The 23,322-nt window shown below is 35.5% G+C and overlaps 1 protein-coding gene across 13 annotated transcripts in view; it reads right to left on the reverse strand.

Moving 5' to 3' along the window:
- TDRD3 (tudor domain containing 3) overlaps window positions 1-23,322 on the reverse strand; it is a 169,756-nt gene that overhangs the window by 10,004 nt on the left and 136,430 nt on the right. For 9 of the 13 annotated variants that reach the window (XM_072782856.1, XM_072782853.1, XM_072782850.1 and 6 more), the window contains 2 exons: window positions 21,860-21,945; window positions 2,265-2,390 (listed from right to left, as the gene is read on the reverse strand). In XM_072782856.1, the coding sequence (XP_072638957.1) occupies window positions 2,265-2,390; window positions 21,860-21,945 (212 nt within the window). Of the gene's footprint in view, window positions 1-2,258; window positions 2,391-6,339; window positions 6,432-21,859; window positions 21,946-23,322 lie in introns of those variants that run through there. The other 4 variants (XM_072782847.1, XM_072782846.1, XR_012010013.1 and 1 more) reach the window with 3 other exon arrangements.

Genomic DNA, 23,322 nt, shown 5'->3' on the forward strand with positions numbered 1-23,322 from the left:
TGTTTTACTTATTTATTTTTCAGAGTAGATTTTGCAGTGAGGTTTTCTTAGTGATAACATCCCAAGACTGCCCCCCCCCACATTTATCCCCCATGCAGCAAAATTAATCTTCTTATCAATGTCAGGAATCCAACATCTCTGTCACACATCTCTTCCGTCAACAGTACAATTTGAAGCAAGCATCTGGGAAAAATGGGATGTTTTAACTCAGAGAAAACAGAAAACCACTAATGTTGTGATGTTTCAGCTGACTGGGGGCAGCCTGCATTGTGGTATTAGATATTGATGAACTACAATTACCACGGAGCTATGGTTTCTGATTTACTTGAAGCAGTACATTCTTTTTCAGAGGAAATTTTCCATGGAAGCCTAATCTAGAAAACGTATGGAAGAAAAACCAAAGGGTGGAGAGGATGTAGTTCCAGCCTTCAGGCTGCAGCCTTACTTTCCGATCCCCAACTCGCCTCTACTTCAGGCCCTATGCAGCTTCTCTTCTGCAGCCTCAGGATATCACGGACAAGTCCTAGTCCTGCATCTCCTGTTAGGCAAACACTGCACTATAGCAATCAGGGAGCTGAGAACCTTCCGCCTTATTTTAAAACCTTGATTTAACCAATTTAGACATGCTTGGAAAGCTAAGAGGGAATTTTCAGTTTTCGTTCGCCCTGAGAGTAATTTAATTGTAAGCATGCTGAATATATGTTAAAAGTGAGCGTTCAGTCTGGCACAATGGAAAGTTGTGAAGGTCCTACATGTACTTTGATTCTGCTTTGGTCAGTGCTTGCTACAGAAAAATGCCCAAAGTCGTGAAGTAGTTCTTCTATAGTACTGTGGACAGTAGGTCACGTCTGTTTACATGATGGCCTTGTATTAAGCACAAAGAAAAGCCAGTGATGAGATGAAGAAGATGCAACGCTGGCCGGCTCAGGTAAAATGGAAGTCGAGTTAACATGAGACCTCCACTCCTGGCAGGCTGCTACATAAGGAGCTAAGGACTAGAACATAGAAGAAAACATTCCTTCACTTAGGATGGCAGAGCTAATTTGCAACCAGTGAAGGAGTTTGGGGAAAACTGAAGGACATCTAAGACTCTGGGACAGTGCTGCCCAGCACAAATACAATGGGAGACACATGGGCAATTTTAAATTTTCCATTAGTCACTTAAAAAAATACAAATGGGGAAATTAACTTTAATAACATATTTAATCCAACTGATCAGAAATATTCTTGTTTCAATACATAATACAAATTACTGATATTTTATTTTTTTACCTAAGTCTTTAAAATCTGATATGTATTTTTCAGTTATAGCACCTCAATTCAGACTAGCTGCATTTCAAGTGCTAAAAACTTACAGCTGGTTTGAAAAATTGAGAGGGTCACTTAGTAGGGGGAAAATACAATATGGATAACAGCCTTTGCAAAATGAATAGCTGAAATGAGAAATTGAGAACAGTTTCTTAAAAATTCTCAATGGTCTTGCTACTGAGAAAAGACTCAGAAAAAAAGAAATATTTAGGTCTAAAATACTCTCATAGTCTTTATAGTAATATATAACAAAAACTGTAACTGGAAAACTCTGAAAATATTCAAAAGTCTGGACATAATGAAAAAATAGAAATGTTACTAAAGATGACAAAAGTATTTCCTCCTAATAACATTAAAAAAAGAAGGTCTTTGTTGATCAAAATGAGATGCTTTAGATTGGTCTCATAATATCCTGACTTCGTTATATTTCTCATCCTTCCTATTGAAAATGATTTTCAGAGAGCAACTCTCTGAAACTCTAAGATGAAAGTTTCTGGATCGATAGCATAGGGCCCCCAAACCCCATCTCTGTAAGCAATCACATTATCTTCACCCAATTCCTGAAAATATAATATGAAACATTTCCTCTTTCTAAAAAGGATCGAAATTAATTAAACAATAAAAAACTCAATTATACAAGTTGGTGATTATCCTTTGTTTCCTTTTATTTTCTTCCTGCTTTCAAAGTTAAAGACATTTTACTGATTGGTATCACCTCCCATAGAAGAGAGTGGGTACAGAGAAAAAAGGGCATTACAGGTAGCATTTGTGGGGAAAGGCTTGGTGGAAAAGTAGTTTATAACTATGGTATAATCTTACATACTTTATAATTGAAAGGTGTGAAACATCCGTTTTTTTCTATTATATTATTACAAAATATTAACAATTGGACCCACATATTCAACATAAATAGCATTGTTCTTTATACGGAAACCATCTCACAATGCCAATTTTACCTTCTCATATTAGTTCCGGGCCCGGGGAGGTTGGTAAAACTGCTGGGTGGGCCGAGTGGATCTTCTTGGCTGGCCATCACCTCCTCTACGGAACTCAAGCGTTTGGTCATAGGTGGCTTCTTCCTCCTATTTGTAAAGAGTAGTGATTTAAACACGTTCAGAATAGCTCCAAGTTTCCTAAGTTAAATACTTTATGGTGCCGATTTTGATATGCCTCTTAAGCTGCCCTGGGATTCACATCTGTCAACTTTTATAACAGAGGGAAGCAAGGGGAAGGAAAAAAAAGGGGGGACATTGTTAAAACTCTTTTGGTCCTTGATAACAGAAGAATGAACTTGACAGTGGTAAGATTAGAATCAAATTTAATTCAAGAAAAGGAAACTATTTCCACATAATAGCATGATTATCTCACCAAATGACTTGACACAAGGGGGTGAAATCACAAAAAAGCAAGCATTATAACAAAAATTTTCTTGAATATTTGGACTTCTAAATATTTCTAGGTATTTGTCATGGAAAGGGATTTTGGTAAGATATGGAAAAGGGGTTGAAGAGCCAGAGAACGTTCACCAGCTGTCTGTCCTCATCTGATGAAATCTCCAACATCGTTAAGAACCTTACATCTAGAGACAGGAAAAAATAATGGATTGGGATGAAGAGGAAATACAATTTACATATAAAGAAAGCTTCATGCAAGACATAGCAATCGGCACAGTAAGACACAAACTATTTTCTTCTCATTTTCTTTCTTACTGAGGGGATACATCTATCAGCTTGAGGAATAGCATGGAAAATTAGGATAAGCAGATTAAACAGCAGAAAGAATACAGTTAATTATAATATTTGAAAAGAACTTAGAAGCAACAGAAATGTAGCCAAAGCCACACTGGTTTCTTACTGAGTGCTGCCACCCTGTTATTTTAGTATTTTGAAATTAATGCAGCTATGAAGTATGTTCCCTTTTAAAGACAGAAAAAAATTGGCTCTCAGTTTTGTTTATGAAAGAAACAGCATCTATTTCAAAAGTAGGGTTTAAATTCCAACTGAATTATCAGAGCACAATAATTTGCATCATTTTGAAAATGTATCCCTCTTCTTCCTCCTCCTCACATTATCTCTGGGTCTTTCCCAAAAGATTGCTTTCCTTTAACCCTATTAATAACATAAGAAGTTATAAGAGACTGAGTTCTATTCTTCAAATTTTACAGATCCAACTACTGCAATTTTACCTGAGAGAAGCAGAAAGATGCTAAGATAATTTGATCAAACCCTATCATTTAGAAATGATATTTAATATTTGGCACGAACATAACTCTCATTATTAGGCATCCTCCATGGTATTTGTAAGAAAGAATCATTATTTCAATTTTATACAAAGGACCCTGAAGCCCAGGGAAACTTTCTGACTTTGTCCTGATACTTCTAAGGCAAACCTGGATTTCGATTCAAATGCAACTGCTTAAATCTTTACATCTCAGTCTGCATGTCAAAGAAATAAACCAACAGCCCCAAATTAATGACATCCTTAAGGGGCCATCATCGCTTAAATAAGAGAATGGAGAAATTTGACCATATATCAACATCACTCAATAACTGCATTTTAGAGACAAACTTCCAGATTAGCTCTCCTTTCTCTATGCCCCTTTCATTAATAACCAACCTCAAAACAGTTAGAAGTGTCAGATATTATGTCTATAATTTAGTAAAGCAATTAAATGCAGTAAGAAAAATTAAAAAGTGTTCGGGAAAGGAGAGAATTATTTTTTATTATTCTGGTCACTGTTCTGAATGATGACTGTCAAATATTATAGCTAAATTTGAAAAGGAGCTATTTAATTTTATGACATATGACAACATTTGAAGCTTTGCATATTAACTAAGAAGAATGAAAATATATTTGCCACTGTAGTAGATGAAGTAAGTATTTGAGGAATTAGAATCAAAATTTTTTTTTCTTCACACCCAGCGCAGCACTGGTGAGAGGACATCTAAAAATCTATACTTTATCAATAAAAAAACACTATTAAAGGTAGGAAACTACATTTGCTGAGTGAGCTGGATTTATATAATATGACATAGCTATTTGAAAAGCTGTCTCTACTGTGTTTAAAAGATTCACAGACTATACCAGCCAGAGCCAATTAAATGGTTTTATAAAGATGACTGACCATGAGATTTCTTTAACATTATTTGATGTCTTCACAATCTTTTTATACAAAGTAGAAGCAAAAAATAAAAATGGTTCTGACAGCTTGGTTTTCAGTTATTGTCAAAGGCACAATCTTGCTTTTTTAACTTTTAAATATTCCTCTTGCAGAATACTTGAGGGCAAACCCGGTCACCCACAGAAACTACTTCCTATAGTCCACAGCTAGTAATTTTTAGCACTGAAGGAATACCTTTCCATTTTATATAATACACAGCTCAACTTAATAGGTGAGTATATTTGGAGTCATCTTTGAATGAATGACATTTATACCTAGTTCTTCCTTCTAACTTATCTCCTTCCTTTACGTATTGCTACTCTGTAACGGATTTAAAACTAAAAAAAAAAATTATGAATTTTATAGTTCATGAACATATTTTTAAAAATCTGACACTGTGTTTGAGCTGGCATAGTCCTGGAAGGCCATATGGTCTGTCCCTTGCCTTAGACCTGACAGATGAGGAATCTCTAAACCCTGAGAGGTGAGCTCACTTTCCCATGTCACAGAGCTTATTCAAAGAAGAGTCCAGACCAGGGCCATTTTGTTTCTGACTCTCAGTTAAGATTCTTTAAAAAACTTGTGATAACTTTCATAAAATGAAACTGATCCATGTTATCTTCACCCAACATTTGAGATTCAGAACTAGTTATTGGGACTCAAATTTTTGTCCACCTAAACCTGGTTCAAAAATACTAAATAACTAATATTTGAATATTTATGCACCATCTTTTCATACCAATACTTACTAGCGTATTGCTCCTTTTAATGAGATGATACAAAATGGCAATAATCTTGTGACATTAAGCATGAATGAAATATTTTGAAGAAAACAAAAAAGTCCCAGCACCAATGTAAAAAGGCGATGTACAACTTCATCTATAAAACACGTCTGACGGGTCACAATATCTTTTCTGTGTATCCCCTTCATTCTCTCATTAGCGTATACTATACCTGGAGTGAGAACACAAATACACACTCCCTCATTTATAAATGAGCTGTGGTACAAAAGCTCATTGTAAATCGGTCACTTGGAACCTGGAGCATAACTCAGTAAAAGATATGTAACATTTAAATAGAAGCTGGGTTCTCTATTCTTCAAGGTGAAGTGCAATTAAGCATACAAACCAGTATTTTAAGGAAAGTGCTAGATCGGTGGTTCTCAACTGGGAGTGATTTTGCCCCCTAAGAGACATTAGCCATTGTCTGGAGACACATCTGAGGGGTGCTACTGGCATCTCGTGGGTCTAGAGATATTTTTGACTGTTACAAACTGAGGGGACAGGGAGTGGGGGAATTGTTACATCTAAGGGGGAGACCAGGGATGCTGCTAAGCATCAACAAAGCCCAGGCAACAGGACGCCTGGGTGGCTCAGCTGTTAAGCCGTCTGCCTCGAGCCCAGCGTGTGATCCTAGAGTCCCAGGATCGAGTCCCACGTCGGGCTCCCTGCATGGAGCCTGCTTCTCCCTCTGCCTGTGTCTCTGCCTCTCTCTCTCTCTCTCTCTCTGTGTCTCTCATGAATATATAAACAGAAATAAAATCTCTCTCTCTCTTTTTTTTTTTTTTTAAAAAAAAAAAGCCCAGGCAACAAAGACTTATCCAGTCCTAATGCTAACAGGGCCCCGAGTGAGGAGGATAAACCTGAAGTGCCAGGGTAGGTTGGAAAATAACTCTGAAATTCAAGAAGTTTGGGTTTGCCATCCTTCCACTTTTTCCTTTGGAACATTTCTTCTGCCTCTGCCTCTAAGGCCTTAAACGCTGACCCACATCTCTATGGAACTTTTGCTGGGGGCGGGGGTCTCTATTTGTCCACAATGCTACATTTTCCTCTGTGCCAGTGACACATTCATATTATCTTGTCTTAAATTACCATTTCTTCAGGATTTTCCCACAGCTGTAACTCTGAGGAGACAATCAGAGATTATTCGGTTGCTGAGAGTAGGAAGCAGGGATGGCCATTCTCTTCACAAAAAAAAAAAAAAAAAAAAAAAAAAAAGAACTTAGAAAAAACTTAATATTGTGATACGTCCTTTAATAGCTATTTTGTGCATAATCTAGTAACGTTTCTTCTAGTCAGTTCCTTCTAACAGTTTGTAGCTACAAAAATACATGATCCAGCATATGAAATGTATACCATGTCCTCTCAACACTGGGCCTTGACATTTAGGATATTTTGAACAATGAAATACTCACGAGTAGATATCTCCTTCAGTGACTCACAAATGAGCTACTCACTCTGAATTTTCAGGCTACCTTTTACTTGCCTGGTGAGCTTGTGTAGTCAGTTTATAGAAATATAAACTAATTTTAATACAACACCTAGGCCAAAGTGAAAGACAAACTTGCTTTCCCAAAACATCACATAATAAAGGGGAAAATACGGAGGTAATGAAAAGATTAGTGGTTGCCCAAGGTTATGGGGAACAGAAGGATGAAGAGGCAGAGCAGAGGGAATTTTTAGGGCAGTGAAACCATTCTGTTATGATACTATTATGGTAAATATGTGTTATTACACATTTGCCCAAACGTGTTGAATCCTAATGTAAGCTATGGACTCCGGGCAATAAGGTGTCAACGTAGATTTATCAATGACAGCAAATGCACTGCTCTGGCAGGGATGTTGGTAATGTGGGGGCTACGTGTGCAGCAGGGCAGGGAGCATATGAGAAGTCTCTATACCCTCCTTTCAGAGGAATCTAAAACTGCTCTAAAAAAACCCACCAAAGTCTGTTAAAACAAACAAACAAACAAACAAAAACAAAACAGGCAGTAAAATAGGCCATGTCAGTGGGATACTTTGTGCCTTGTAGAGTGCTGGTGATATGGTAGGTCCTTAATATTTGATGAATAATTCTTGACCTGCCTTATTTAAATTGGCACATTTTCAATCCATTCAGATTCTTCTTTTTGTGGTTATCAGTAACTAGGATATGACAATTAAGTTTCTTTCATCCTTGGGATGCCATGAGAATTAATTAATGTGTGAAAACCACTTTGAAGTTTATTGAGCTTTCTGAATTGGTTCTAGGCTGTACTTAATTTTGATTATACCTTGGATATTCATAACATTTCCTCTTTGTCCTCACTGAAAAACTTTGACCTTTGATTTTATGTTTCAGTCCAAACAGCAAAATAAAGTAACTCTGTCCCATCCAAAAACAAAAACAAAAAAATCACATAATGGACCCTAAAAGTAGAACTTAAAATATTCTTAAGTAATCTATTTTAGATAAATTATACTAATATCCTACTATATTGGAGTAACTTAAAGTTGAAAGCAAAAAAAAAAGTTGAAAGCAAAAGCTGGATTGGCTTTTATTTTCTGTGAAGTTTATGGATAAAATCTGTGCCCAAAAGAATCATGTATTATGATCAACACTGAACTTTACCAATTAATCTTAAGAAACATGCTCCAAATGAATATTTATAGCTCTATGACAAAGTAAACCAGGCTTGTGGTAGCCTGGAACCACAAACTGTAAAACAGGAAGTTTCTGTAAAGAAGAGTAATCCAAATAACTAAGAAACTATTACTTGCGCAAGTAAGTAGTACCACCACCTGAGCTAAAACAGAGGTCTTCTGATTCATAGTCCTGTCTGCCCTTCACCTTGCTTCCAAGTAATGAGGGTGAGGAATACAGTTATAACAGATCTCAAAATTGGAAGGGGAAATTGGAGATAACCTGATTGAGCAGATTAAATTTTTAAAGACTATTATTATTTGTATTTTGGGTAAATGTGATACTCTTCTTTCATATGAAATTTTATATAGAGTTTCAATATAATATAGGTGGGCCTAGGTTAGAGTGAGTGTATGCAAGCAGTATCCCCTTGACTTGCTCTTCCTCAGCCCCTCCAGCTCTGTAACTCCCTAAGCTACAAACATTAACCCCTCCCCCCCATTTCAACCTCTGCTGTACACTAGGAACTAGCTGGATTGACTGACTTGATTAATACAAGAAAGTAAGCTGATGGAAGAATAGGAACCAGAACGTAGGCCTCTGACTGAGTTCAGAGGCCTTTTCACTTTTGCTTTCTATCACAGAGAAAATCTAAACCCTTCTTTTGACTTCTATGAACTAAATGTCTCACTTGATAAAAAAAAACTCACCTTCCATACCTAAGTGGGAAAAAAAATCTCAGGTTTCATTAACATAAGAGAAAGTCATTATATATAACCAAAATAAGTAAATTTTATAATAGACTAATTTCCTTGTCTTTGAAACTTTGAATAAAATACCATTTGAGAATAAAATATAATGGGGAATTATAATCAGTGGATCTAAGATCATCTCTTTAATATGTACCATGTCCTAGAATATTTTATTTAAATATTTATATAAACATATTTTATAGCAGAAAAGAAAAACAATGATTCAAGGCCAAAAAAAAAAAAAATCTAATTACTAAACAACTATCCTAAAATGTATGGCTGATACAATGTTTTCATTCCTGTATCATGCAGGATTTCAGGAGACATTTCAATATGGTTCTGATTTTCTCCTTTCAGAAAAAACTACATTTTCTAGAGTTACATAAAAATTGAAACTATTGGGCAGCCCCGGTGGCGCAGCGGTTTAGTGCTGCCTGCAGCCCAGGGTGTGATCCTGGAGACCCCGGATCAAGTCCCACATCAGGCTCCCTGCATGGAGCCTGCTTCTTCCTCTGCCTGTGTCTCTGCCTCTCTCTCTCTTTCTCTCTGTGTCTCTATGAATAAATAAATAAAAAATCTTTAAAAAATAAAAAATCTATAAAAAAAATTGAAACTGTTGATGATTCTGGAAGATACTAGGAAATCATGTGAATACCTAGTTCAAGGATTCTACTCTATGCTCTCCCAACCAATGCAAAGCCTGAGTGACAACTGAACTTGAACATAGAAGAACGCTGGATGTTTAATTGACAGCATAGCAAACACAGTACTATTCATCAGAGTCCTTCCCCTTATATCATTAACACCATCCACTCTTCAAAACAGAGTAAACAAGCTATTTTTGGCAGCTTAGGCACTCAAGGAAATTGAACTACACTTCATCCTTATTTTTACTACAAGAATATGAAAAAGACTAGTAAACATGTTACCCTTAACAAATTGCAAATGATAAAAATATAGATTGTCTCTTATGCAAAAACACACCTGAGTTTGCTTACAACTTGGAATACAGAAAAAGGGAATGAATGTTTATTCCACTATGTGTTTGGCATTTTGTATTATATCTCATTTAATCCTTCCAACGATGTTTTGAATTACTTAAGCACATCATTCTACATATGAAGAAATTAAGGCTCAGGGTAATTTACACAAAGTTATGTAAGTGGCTATGCCTGAATAAGAGCCCTGGACTGTTTGTTCCAAAATTCTTTCCACAGCATCACATAGTATATATTTACATATTTTGTTTCAGATAGTTTTAATTTTTTCTAATGGTTAGCTTAAGATCATTTTTAAGTAAATGGTATGGCCTCTGCCCTGAGGCCTCTGTCCTAGCATAAACATCATTTACTGGTCATAATCTTTTTTGAAATACTATAGTAAAGTCCAAAGAATGAACATATATTTCATAAGAATGTATACCTCTCTCAAACTCATTGGCTGTTTTAGCTAAAGGTTAAATAGATTCTAAGGTTGCCCAGAAATCAAGGCAGGGAGCACATCCTGTTTCCAGATATGCCAATCTACTCAAAGATTTCCTTGAGAGATACATTGGTATTTGAGCCCTCAGTCTCTTTGGTCAGATCTGAGTCTGAGTTTAGACTCCACCACTTCTAGGCATGTTACTCAATTTCTCTTGGTCTCAATTTTCTTACACAGAAAACAGTAATGAACTCATAGGTTTACATGGGGAACCATATGAAGTAATACCTGAAAAGCGTTTATCAAATAAGCCTTTAAACTGCCTATTATTCTAAAGTAAGTAACTATTTGGCAATATAATATACATGGCCATGTATATTAAACTTTGTTAAACTACCTAGAATCACAGGCTTTGCTAAAATTCAGGAAGTTTGTTGCTAGAGTACTCCTCAAATTGCTTTGGACAGATAAGGAAAGTGGAAGAGCCACTGAAAACAAATGAAAGAGTAAGTGCAAGGAGAAAGATTCTTGCCATCTGCTTTCCTCTTATTTCTATGGTAATTAAAAAAATTATCTATACACTAAAACCAGTACTTTAATATTCTAAATCACTCTGTTGTTACCCCTGGTTTTATTTCTTTGAGAGGAAGTCTTTTTGTTCAATTATAGAGAAAAAGGGCAAATAGAACCAAAAAAGGGGAGGAAATTAGCAAAGAAGCATTTTTTAAATCAATCAAAAGTTATAGACACTATTTGCATAAAATCTGAATATTTTAAGAGGAAGCCAAAAATAAGTTAACATCAGCCTCTTTGAATATCTATCTTGCCTTTAGATTATATCCTTGAAATTTTGGTAAATGCTATAAAAAGGGACCAGTTAGAAACACTATTTAAAAAGTGGAAGTACAGCAAAATGATTAATAACAGAAAATGCCTATCTATGCCTGTTACTATGTTTTCAGGTCAATGCCCACTAATTATCTTTGCAAAAGCAACTGCTTTCTCAAATATGCTAACTGAAGAAATATGTTTTAGAATATTTTATGGTTAAGACATATGAGCACTAATCACAAGTGGTTAATCATTTCACTTCTCATAATTTATATCATTTTTACATCTTAAATGGGCAGGCTAATATAACATAATTTAAGATAGGTTAACTCATTCTTTCTCTGAAAGTAATAATTACTGCACCATCATGCCAGACCACTTCTTACTCTAAAAGTCAGCCTGATGCACATTATGTAATTGACCACCTGAGACAAATAGTTAAGGCATGCTACAGTGACCTGTAATACATATTTAAGAAACAAAGATAGAAAAAAATCTCCATGTCAAATTGATAAAATATAGGCCAGCTCTTTAAAAAGCACGAAGGGTTGGAGTGGGGATGGGACACATGACTTGACATGCTTCATATAAGTATAAGAAAAAGATAGTCATGCCTAATAACACAGAAACAAAATCATTGCTGATGTTTTCACCCCTTTAGTGAAAGTAAAGGAACGTAAGACTAACAGGAAGAGTTAAACATTTAAATCTTAAAGCAGATAGCACCCAATGTGGTGAACATCATTTTTGCATTTGAATTCCATTCACACCTAAAAACCCGTAATAACAAAGTCTGCATAACGAACTAAAAATATTTCTCTTTAGTGAAACATAATGTTAACAGATATTTAGAAACCCTAATCAATTAACAGGCTAGCTAACAAAGCCAGTTTTAGAAATGTGAAGTAGCCCAGGAGTCAGTGATCTGATGTCTGCAGTACAAGAACCACCTACCCCCTCAGAGAACTCTGTTGGAACTCAGGCTTCCTCAAGCAGCCAACTCCACCTCTGTCCTGCACAAGAAAGGACAAATCTACATTTCCACTAACATTTTCTCATTGAGCCTGTTTCTTTTGCCATATGAAAGATTTTAAGCTACTTTAAAAAAAGCATTATATCTCTCTTTCATCTATTTTCTAGAATCTAAAGACTCAGCTCCTGGAATCACTTGTCAAATACCATTATTTCCAGAATCTCCCATCATCTTGATCGTTTTGTTCCTTTATGTATTTTAATATTTACTCTTCCATGTAACCTAGTTTTCAGAACAATATTTCAAGTAGGGTCTGCTTGGAACATAATACTGTTATTTCCCATGATAAGCAAACTCTATATAAATCTATTAATGTAATCTGGGACACCTGGGTGGCTCAGTGGTTGAGCCTCTGCCTTTGGCTCAGGGCATGATCCTGGTCCAGGGATCGAGTCCCACATCGGGCTCCCTGTGAGGAACCTGCTTCTCCCTCTGTCTAGTCTCTGCTACTCTCTGTGTCTCTCAGGAATAAATAAATAAAATCTTTAAAAAAAATAAATCTATTAATGTAATCTAACCTTAATGTTTTTAGCAGCTGCTCAATCACTGCTTGTTCATATTGCGCTTGTCATCAAGCAAAATCCTTACAACCTACTCCTAGGTCTATGTCATTCTGTATTTGAAATAATTATTTCCCCAATCAAAATCTCAAATTTAAGTACAGTTGAAATCCATACACTAATGAAAGATATCATTTTGGCACAGATTTATCACTGGTATACTCTGAGTAACTATAATATTAAGTCAGTTTTTCTGACAAGTTATTTTATTTATTTTTTGCATACTGAAAACTAGAGGACTATCATCTAAAAGGGTAAGACCTAAATAGATGGCTAAAATATTAGTTTAATAGGGGTGGTGGAAGGGGAGGAGGGCGGGGGGTGGGGGTGAATGGGTGATGGGCACTGAGGGGGGCACTTGACGGGATGAGCACTGGGTATTATTCTGTATGTTGGCAAATTGAACACCAATAAAAAATAAATTTATTATTTAAAAAAATAAAATAAAATATTAGTTTAATATTGAAACTAGATTTGAGGGAATTTAGAAGATGAAAAGGGGGTCTTGGTATGAGATTAAACTCTCTTAGCAACAGAATAGTAGGTGAAAGGAATAGGTTGATTTTTTTCCCTGCCCTATGTGAAATACTGCCTAGCCTCCTCAGGAATATAAGCTGATACTTCTACCCACATACATCTTCATCTATTTAAAATTCTCTAAATTCATGAGAATTAAAATTGAATGAGCTAAATGTTTGAAAGATACCTTAATCAAAAAAGTATACCACATACTGAGCACAAGCTTACTGCAATGCTGAATATTTTTATATACACAATTTCATTAAACTCCCATGAAAATCCTCAAGTAGTTTGGTATCATTAATCTTCATTTACAGGTAAAATGTAAAATCACGTACTGTGGTGTCAGTGAGTTCAAAACTTAAATATCAGCTCTGTGACTTACTAGCTCAATGACTGTAGACAAGTTACTTCATGACTCTGAAGCTAGTATTTGTCATCTTCCTTGTGTATAAAATGGGAACACAAAAATTATTTCATAGGGTTCTTGTAGATATTACACCAATTAATGCAGGTCATTATACACGGACCTGTGTGTAAGTGTTCCAATTATAATCAAGTTCTAAAGAGAAGGATTCTAATCTTCACATTCTCAACCATTTCTTCCCCTTTACCTCAATACTTAGTAGAGAAATAAATATCATCTTAGTGTTATCGAAATATAAATTACTCTCAGTATGCTTAAATTTATGGATTTCTTTTCCTCATGTTGAGATTTCAAAATGTTCAGTATATGAGGAGTTAGCTTTTTCTTTTAAAAAAAAAATCATTCTCTTTCCGAGTTTAGGAGACCTTCTCAATCATTTTTGATGGTTGAAGAAAGAGAAAGGCATCACAAAGATTTTCTCCAAGAATAATAAGGGAGAGAACTTATCTCTGTCAACTCAGGTAAAGGAAAATTAGACCATATATGTCACCCAATTTAATTGAGTCTATTAAACATATTATAATTCCCCATAATACTATCTAGATTTACTGAAATTGAGGAACCCTGTCTTAGATGTTCAAGGCAGGCTAGGGAAACTGATAATATACTTTTGAGAGTAATTTGCTTATTATCTTACACAAAGGGAGAACATAATAAATGTTTGTTTCTATTAAATATGTGTTTTGTTTTCCTTGTACAAGAATGACGCTATTCCTCTCTGTTCCATAGAGCCACAGTGGAACAATGACAAGCTAGGAAGTATTACAGTCAAAAGATTTTCTTAGGTTTTTCAAACATTTAATATGTACTTTTCTGAAAAGTATTAAGGTGAAACAATCAACTTTTTAAAAATTCTAAATTCAGCCATAAGATTACTTAAAGTATACTTCTCTTATGCAACTTAAAACTCTTTTCTTCTCTCCTCCACCTCATCCCTCCCCACCACAATGTAAGCTGCTTATTAAAAAACAAAAACAGGGCAGCCCCGGTGGCTTAGCGGTTTAGCGCCACCTTCAACCCAGGGCGTGATCCTGGAGACCTGGGATCGAGTCCCACGTCAGGCTCCCTGAATGGAGCCTGCTTCTCCCTCTGCCTGTGCCTCTGCCTCTCTCTCCTCTCTGTGTCTTTCATGAATAAATAAATAAAATCTTAACAAAAACAAAAACAAAACTAAGGCAAGTAGATCCTCTGGACTAGAAGAAAAGGACAGTACACAATCAGTGATGATGTCATTATTGTACAGGAATTTGTAAAACTGAGGATAATTAAGGCTTGTTGAAAAGTAAGACTAGGAAAGTTTAGGATATTCTTAACAGTTTATAAACCCTGAAAGTTCTAAAGTGTATGATGGTAGTCAAATTCCACTTTCATTATCTATGAATAAGAACATGACAGTCTTTTAAAAGTTGAATCAAAATGAGGAGAAAAGCCCGTCCAGGGTTAAACACTAATTTATGCAATCCCTGGTTTCGACAAGAGTCCTGTCAATGTCAAGCAGCAGGTACGCTGACAGCAGGGTGGGCTGAACAGCTTTGTGTCAGAGCTAGAACGGAAGTCACCAATTTATGAAGGCTGCTACAAACAGTACTTCAAAAGTGTGAAGAAAAATGGTTTTGCATAAAGAAAGTGATGGAAATTTTTATAACTTTGCAGGCAATACTATTAGCTTGAAGGAACACAGCTCTTTCATTTTGTGGGAAAAACTCACTTACTTTAAAAAGATTTATGGATTTTTATTTTACGCCTGCATTTTAAGAATCCTAATAGAGAAGTTCATTATACTAGCAACATTATAATAGAAAAGAAAGTTTTAAAAGGAAATATAAAAGAAAAAGGAATTAATTTAAAGAAAAGGATGGTGCAAAGAAGCAGTTTGGGTTTCCCTGTAAGAGAGATAATTTGGGATGGATACCCAACTCTTGATTTGAAAGTTCCAATCAGCAACTGCTGATGTTGCAGTCCGGGGCCAACAAACATTACTTTGAAGAGATGGACAATAACGGAAGCTGCTCTTTCCAAAGCTTTGAAGGAAAACTGAAGAAGTGGTGCCAACAGTAATTAAGAACCTATCTGCCAAGCATTTCAATTATTTAGTGACTGAACAAAATGTTTACTGAGCAGCTACTATGATCTTTTCAATGACCCTATCAAATTGCATATTTTTTATTACTATTTTTCAGAAGAGAAAACAAAAGTGAGGTTAACAAAGGTTATATATCTTGCCCAGGTTATGTTGGTCTCTCGGCACATCCCAGTGTATGCAGAGGCTGACGGAGAGAATTAGATTGATCATGTGAAACCTCTTCGAGATTTATATAAATAGATCAAAATCAAGTGCTTTCCACCTCACTTGCATTTTAAACACATCAGGAAATTAATAAAGTAGATATAATAACATTTGGGTGCTACCATTCTTACTGTAAAACACAAATTATCCATAATGTTATCTACTCTGAAGGACTCAATTGAGGAACAAACAGCCCTGAGATGGCTACACTCTCCATAAACAGCTACTATACTTTAAATGAATTAATGGAAGTAAAGAGCTTAGACTAATGTTGGCTGCAAAATTAAGTGTTCAATAAAGTGCACTATTATTACTACTTCACAAGTGTAAAGTTCTATTCTTTATAATGCCACATAAAACATAAACAGTTTTTCTTCCACTGCTTTGAGTCGAGCAGTTTGACTATATTATCCTAGTGATTTTGAGAGGCTGAAAACCTAACACACAATGCTAAATGAGCCTTTAGGAGGCACTTTACATTTCCAAAGTGATTCTTACAGTTATTGGTGTTAATAACCGATATAATATAAAAAGAGGCTAAGAAATCCAGTCACAATTAGCAACATGTTCATTTTTCTTCCAATGAAGAAAGAAATCCAGAAGCAATCTTCTTTACTGGGGCAAATCTTACCAGCTTCCCAAATATAGTAATTGTCTTTGTAAAATTCATTTGAGTTAACGTTCCCCATCTTGCTATCTACAGATAAGGAGTATTAACTCCCCAGAGAACATGACTACTGAGAAGGAAAGTATAACAAAGCAGTAAAATGTACCAATACAAACTATTACATGTTCCAAGATATTTATCCTCAGAAGCTTAGATTAACAAAAATAATTCTGTTGTATACTTAATTGTAAATGTTCTAACTTTACCTAAGAATTGATAACTATATAATACATTTTAAACAAGAGATATTCCCTAATTTCATAATTTGATAAACCTCATAGTATTATGCTTCTCTGTTTGTTTCAGTGTTATCACATTCAGAAGCATAAACTTTCAGACAGACTATTTTTCTAAGCTGTCTCTGGTCTCAGTGAGAGACCAAATGTTGTTTAGACTCTTTTAGAAACTTTATCAATACTGTCGTGTGGTATGTCCATTAAGACTTATCTTCTTCAATGCCAGAATAAGAGCATTCCATGATAATTGATAAATTAACTCTATGATCATGAAGAGCATATGTTCTTAACAGGATTACCTAGTTTCTTATTTGGATTTTGTTTTATAGCTAGTAGGGGACAACTCTTTATAAGTGTCAAGAAAAAATTTAGAAGAGCATTGAAAAAAAAATTCCTCATTTAATAGTGTCCGTGTTAGGAAAATCTCTCTCCATGAATGAGTCAGTAATAGATGGATAGGTCAACAGATAGATGAGGTCTCATGAGATTTAAGTTTTCTTTTTTTCTTTAATTTCCTACCTTATTTTGTTCTCTAATCAAACAATTTAGTAACTATCACAGCTTTCTAAACATTGGTATCTTTCATGTGCTTCCGTGCATGTACACACACACACACACACACACACACACACACACACACAATGGGTCTTAGAATGTTCAAGTACCTAATTAACATTTCTATCTATCTACTATATCACTCAGTACCTGGTATGAAGTTGTCAAGAAGCTCCCAAACTTTGGTAATATTCCTAGGATTATATTAATGTTAATGGTTTAGGCATAAGTGCCCACCCTCACAGAACATTTTCCGGGACTGAATTTTGCTGAAGCTGTAGGGCAATAATATAGTCATTATGTAGACTTTCAAATATCAGGTTGCTAGTGAGGCCCTCTACTGAAGACTGGCTAGGGGTTAACTATTAGTTTCTGTTTAATAAACACGGAAAATTCTTCCCATTTGTACATTCATTTAAACTTTTTTGTAGCTACTAAAAGACTTGAAACTGAGAATGAATTCTCACAGTATGTTTTCCACATGATTTCTACTAAGGGTTGAAAACTTTTGCTGTGAAAAATACATTCTTGGTCAATTCCATCTGCCATGTTCCTGGGCATTTCCTAAATCCTTACTTTTCTCTTCAAAATTCCTCTCCTATTCTTGACCTCATTTACTTTCAACTGATGACCTGCTTTTACTTCACAGAAAAAAAGGGTTCATTAGAATTATTTAGCTTCCTTCCCTGAAACCCAACAATTTAACCTCACCACACCTATGTTTACTTCTTTCTCCTCCTCTTGCTAGTGTTCCTCACATACTCAAAGTCACATGTGACTGTGCCCCACTTTCTTATCATGGCCTGGGTTTTTTAAAAATCTTTACTCCTATTTTCACAACCTCTCCTCTCTTTGCTTCACTATGCCTTTGACGTAAATAGGCTTGAGTTTTTACCCTGAGTTCTTTTACTCTTTATTTTCATCCTCTATACTTTTCGTCTTCACAACCAAGATCTTAAAAGTAGCCTACACTTCATTTTCTTATTTCCCAAGAAACCATAAGTTGCGATACACATTTCCAGCATTCCACTGGAAATGCATTCATTCTATAGTTGCCAATCACCTATTGATTGCCAAACCCAACAGGTACTTTTCAGTTCTTATCTTTCTTGATGTTTCCAGCATTAGATATGGATTCAGCACCCATACCTGCTGTCCTCTCTGGCTACAGCTTCTCAGTGCCCCTTCCCACCCCTTAACTGTGAAATTCCCCCAAAGTCTGATCCCATTCCTTGGCTTTCTCTTTTTGCACACTTGCTCTAGGCAGGCTCATCTATATACTCTTTACCTTTGCCTAAACTCTGATGACTCCAACATCCTTACCACTTGCCTTAACTCTTATACCTGGTCTACATGCTCTCTGCTTTCTGAAACCCATTTTCTATACTAGGGCAATAATCTCTCTCTTTCTAAAAGATTTTATTTATTTGAGAGGGGAGGGGTGGGGGGGAAGTCTGACAAGGGGCTTGATCCCAGGACCCGGAGATCATGACCTGAGCTGAAGGCAGATGCTTAACCGACTGAGCCACTAGGGCAATTATCTCTTAAAGCAAAGATCACATCGTGACATTCTAGTGCACACAGTGTTTCAGTCTTTTCATCCCTATTGTAAGGGATGAAATTCAAACTTCTTAGCATAACCCACCTTCCTCTCCACACTTTGACCCCACCTGCCTATGCAGCCTCATCTATTGACATTTACTACACCCATCTATACTGTTGCCAAATATACCTCGTTCTACCATGCCCTCTAGAATTTCCCTGACTTCTCTCTTTCCTCCCTTTTCCCCCAAACCTAAGTCCTAACTAACTGCGCTTCCAGACTTTCAAGACTCACATTAAACTTCAGTCATCCAGATTTAACAAATATTTAATTGAGGGTGCCTTATTTTTCAGTGCTGTTCTGAACGCCCAAGTATTAGCTGAGACAGAGTTCTGTTCTCACACTGATTTCACTTAGGAGTTGGAGGCAGGAGCAAGATATGCAGAAAATAAAGCAGGGCAAAGGGGATAGAGAGTTTGTGTGATGGCTCACTGCTGCTTTAGAATAGGATGGTCAGAGAAGATACTGATTCTTCCATGAGCCAGTTCCTGACTCAGTTAGGTATTCTGTGCTCTGTTCATGATAAAGAGATGTTGGTTTACTTGCTGGGCTCCTCTGCTAGTCTGTGACTCCTTGAGAGCAGAGATTGCTCATCTATGCATTTCCATTTTCTAGCACATAATCATTATAAGGAAATGTGTCCAGCACTGTTCTGGGTGGAGAGATAAAGCTACATAGTAAGTGCTCAAAAAAGGATTTTTGGAATAGACTGATACATACTTGAAATGATAATAGGAAAACCTCAAATATAAAATTTCACTTTATATTTAATATTTTAAAAATATATCAAATACTAAAAAGGGATGAAGAGCCAAACAAAATATAACTATATAGTAACATATTTTTGAAACCATGAATGGTAAGTACAGATTAAAGAAACATTTCATAGGAAAAATTTATTTTGCTCTGCATATGAAAGCACTTGGAAAAGACTAGATTCTGAAGATGTGTAAGCATTTTGGGAACAGTATAACTAAGGGAGAATATTGCAAGGAAATGGGAAATAGGTTGTATGGATAGAGTGAGAGCAGGTGATAAGACTTTGTATAGGTAACTCTGTTTAGTTGTGGGGGTATTTCATTTACTAATGATAGACAGGAACAAGTTTAAGGCTCATGGTATTTTATCATGAAAAACCATAATCATGTTGCTGTTACCTTCATTGAAGGAAAAGGCAAAATTAAAATTGAAAGGTGATGTTTTATCTCATCTTTCTCCTCCCATATTTTGATATCTTTTTGCAAATTTTGAGGTTTTTTTAAAGACTAAAATTCCTGAGTTATGAACAACTTTCCTCTTACTATTTTATTTTGCTTGCTTTTACTTTTTCAAGTTAAAAATGTGATACAAAATTAGAGTTTATAAAATCGAAAAAAAGTATGTATGCACATACTTAAGAGTGTACATAATTCTACTACGCTAAACCACTCAGTATATTCTCATTCAAATCTATACATTACTTTCATTCAGTCATCATAAGTATTTCCCATGATATTACAGCCTTCATAATGATTTTTCAACACAGCTGTTAAATACTTCATCTAGGAGTTGGGAGATCACTTATTTTAACATTCTCTTATTATTAGGCATTTAGGTAACTTCTAGTTTTTACTATTATCACAATGCTCCAATCATCTCTCAGAAATTAGCTTATTTCCTTTGTTCTTTCCCTAGAAGAGATTAACTGTTGGATTATTGATTTAAAGGGTATGAACACTTTTAAGGTTAGTAAAATTAGAAGGGCCACATCAATTTACACTGCCATCATCAAAGTATGAGTACTCACATCCCTGCACCTTTGCCAGCATGAGCATTATCTAAGTTTTTTCCCATTAACTTCTACATTTAACACTGCACTTAATTGTTTCAATTTGTATTTGAATACTACTAGAGTTCAATATTTCTCTCTCATTTTTAGTAATGAAAGATGACACTGCTACTTCAGCAAGAAACCATATTGAGCGTAAGTCAACGGTTCAAGGCTGTAAAAATAAAATAATAAAATAAAATAAAATAAATAAAATCTGTAAGTTAATCTAATCATGGCATGATTAACTGTTATTGTGCTCCATGATAATTAGGCATTAATGGCAAGCAGTTCACGGCTATTATTACTATTATTTACACATAGCCAGATCAAGCATTCTTAGATTATGAGGAGGGCTGGACCAAGTAGATATATAAGGTCTTTTTTATGCCCTCAAAGAGCCTTTGATCTGGAACCAGATGTGATCCAGAACGCAAGTTCTCTTTCTTCCTTAGCTCCACATAGCCTCCATAAACCAAGCACCCAATAAAGATTACAGGCATTATAAATGTAGTTTGGCTGAAGGTGGGCTAGAACTTACTTTGGTGGGAAGCAAAGATGGCCTCGTCAGATATAACTCAAAGACTGGCCAAAGAAATGCCTATTAAATCCCTTGTTTCGTCTCTCTATGATTATTTCTCAAGCTAAGGATCTTGGTTTTCAGAGAGACACCTGAAGAACTTTTAAATTCTGAACTATTTCCATCTTCTTTCCCACAGAGGAAAAAAAAGGACTAGAGGCACAATCATATTCCCATTTTCCCAGTCAACCTTATTAACTCATGCAGGAATGATCTGGATACAGGATTTAAAGGACCTCCCTCCGCCAAAAACCTTTCTTCTCAACTCTGTCTGAACGTCCATGCATTAGATTTCTTGACATTTCTAAACACATAATTCTGAGAAGATTAAAGGAGAAAGGTTGGCATGTGAAGGGTAAGAGGGGGTAGCAGTAATCCACACTTCACTGCGAAATTAATTTAACTAGACTGGTTTTATATTCTTAGAACACTTAACTCTGAAGCATGCAGAAGATAGGAATAAGAAATTCTAATATGGGGATGACATAAGGACAAGCAAAAGGAATTAAGTCATTTTGAGTTGCTTTAAAAACAATATAGCTGAGGACACTATACTATACAAGAATAGGGAAGAAGGCCAAGCTTTTAATAAAAATGTATGTTTCTATACACCTTGCGAGTTTACAAAGCACATTTCCATTGATCATATTACTTAATCCTCACAGCAACCCTGTACTGAAACTGAGACCCAGAGATAGTAAGTAACTTACCCAAAGTCACATAGGTAGTAAGTGGTAGAGCCGGGACTCGACCCAGGTCTTCTGATTCCTCCTGTGCATTTCCAGCTCCCCTGGAGCTGAAGCAGGGGCAAAAAGGGAGGTGGAAGTAATTTGCCCAAGACCAGCCTTGCCCTCTCCCCTTCTTTTAAAGGCCAAGCAGAGCAGACATTTAACTGTTGCAGTGACCCTTTTCCATCAATTCCCTTGGGATGCAGCACACAGAATCTGAAAATGTGTCTCAGCCTTGGACTTAAAAATGGCAATAAGTAGTAAACGATGTCAGAAGCAACTTTGGCAGTACTTTGCCACTGATGTGAAATTTCCTGGAATTTCAAAGTGTAGTAAATCTCACTTCAGAAAGTAAAACTTATTTCTATAATTGAAATTATTTAAAGCAGTTTGTTTGAAATTTTTTGTGTAGCAGTTTCAGTCAAACCTTTTAAACTATACCGTTATAAAAACTATTTTAAAAAATACTTAAGAACCAAGATATCAATTCTACATTTAACCTACTGTATGGGTGTTTTTTTCTAACTTAATGATTTTCCCTCAGTGATTATTTTCACTAAAGCCATTATAATCATTAGAATGGACAGAATATTCAGTCTTTTTATAGCCAATTTTAAGCATTTTCAACAAATTATTAGGAAAATGTATCTTCTTGAGATGTAAATCTTATGTTCATTTCTAAATTATATCTAAAATGTTTTTAATGTAGCCTTTTATAATTAATTTTCTATGACAAAATTTAGAGTTTCCAGTCTCCAGTTTCTTGAAGAGTTTCTTAGGGAATTATATATTTTAATTTCTCATCTCAATTACTTATGTTTCTAATAACTTTTAAACACATTTAGTGAGAAATTTTTCTCTTCTTCGCCTATTTCCTAAAAATGCAAGGATACAATTTAAATCAAATGGGCATATAATCAACTTTTCACCATTTCTAGATCTTTCTGTACTCAGCTCCAGTACATCTCAGTCTCTAACAGTCTTTGTGTTTATGAGAACTACTATCAGTAGGGCTAGGTGTTAAGTAAGCATCAATTATAATCAGGGATATGAAAGATCAATCAGGAAAACCAATTTATTTGTGCACAAATCTTTTAGAGGCTTTCTGAACTTGAAAAGATGCTCTATTTAACCAGACTTCATTTGAGGATTAATCCTGTCTGAGGTGGAACAAATCCAACCTAATAGTTAAAAGTTATGTGAAACCTTTAAGATGAATAAAAGGCAAATATTCAGATAAAAACAAAAGAGGAAGAGAACAAGGAGGAGGAATCTGGATAAGGAGGGAGAGGAAAAGGAGAGAAGGGGAACAAAAGAAGAGAAAAAAATATTTACCTAGAATAAACAAAAAACTTCAAGTAAGTACTAATACTCTCAAGCTTTTGATATGGCTCCCTTTTCCCTTTGCTTTAAGACTTCAATTTCATATTGTAAAAATCTAATTG

The sequence above is a fragment of the Canis lupus genome, chromosome 17 (genome assembly GCF_048164855.1).
Source record: "Canis lupus baileyi chromosome 17, mCanLup2.hap1, whole genome shotgun sequence".
Lineage (NCBI taxonomy): Eukaryota > Metazoa > Chordata > Mammalia > Carnivora > Canidae > Canis > Canis lupus.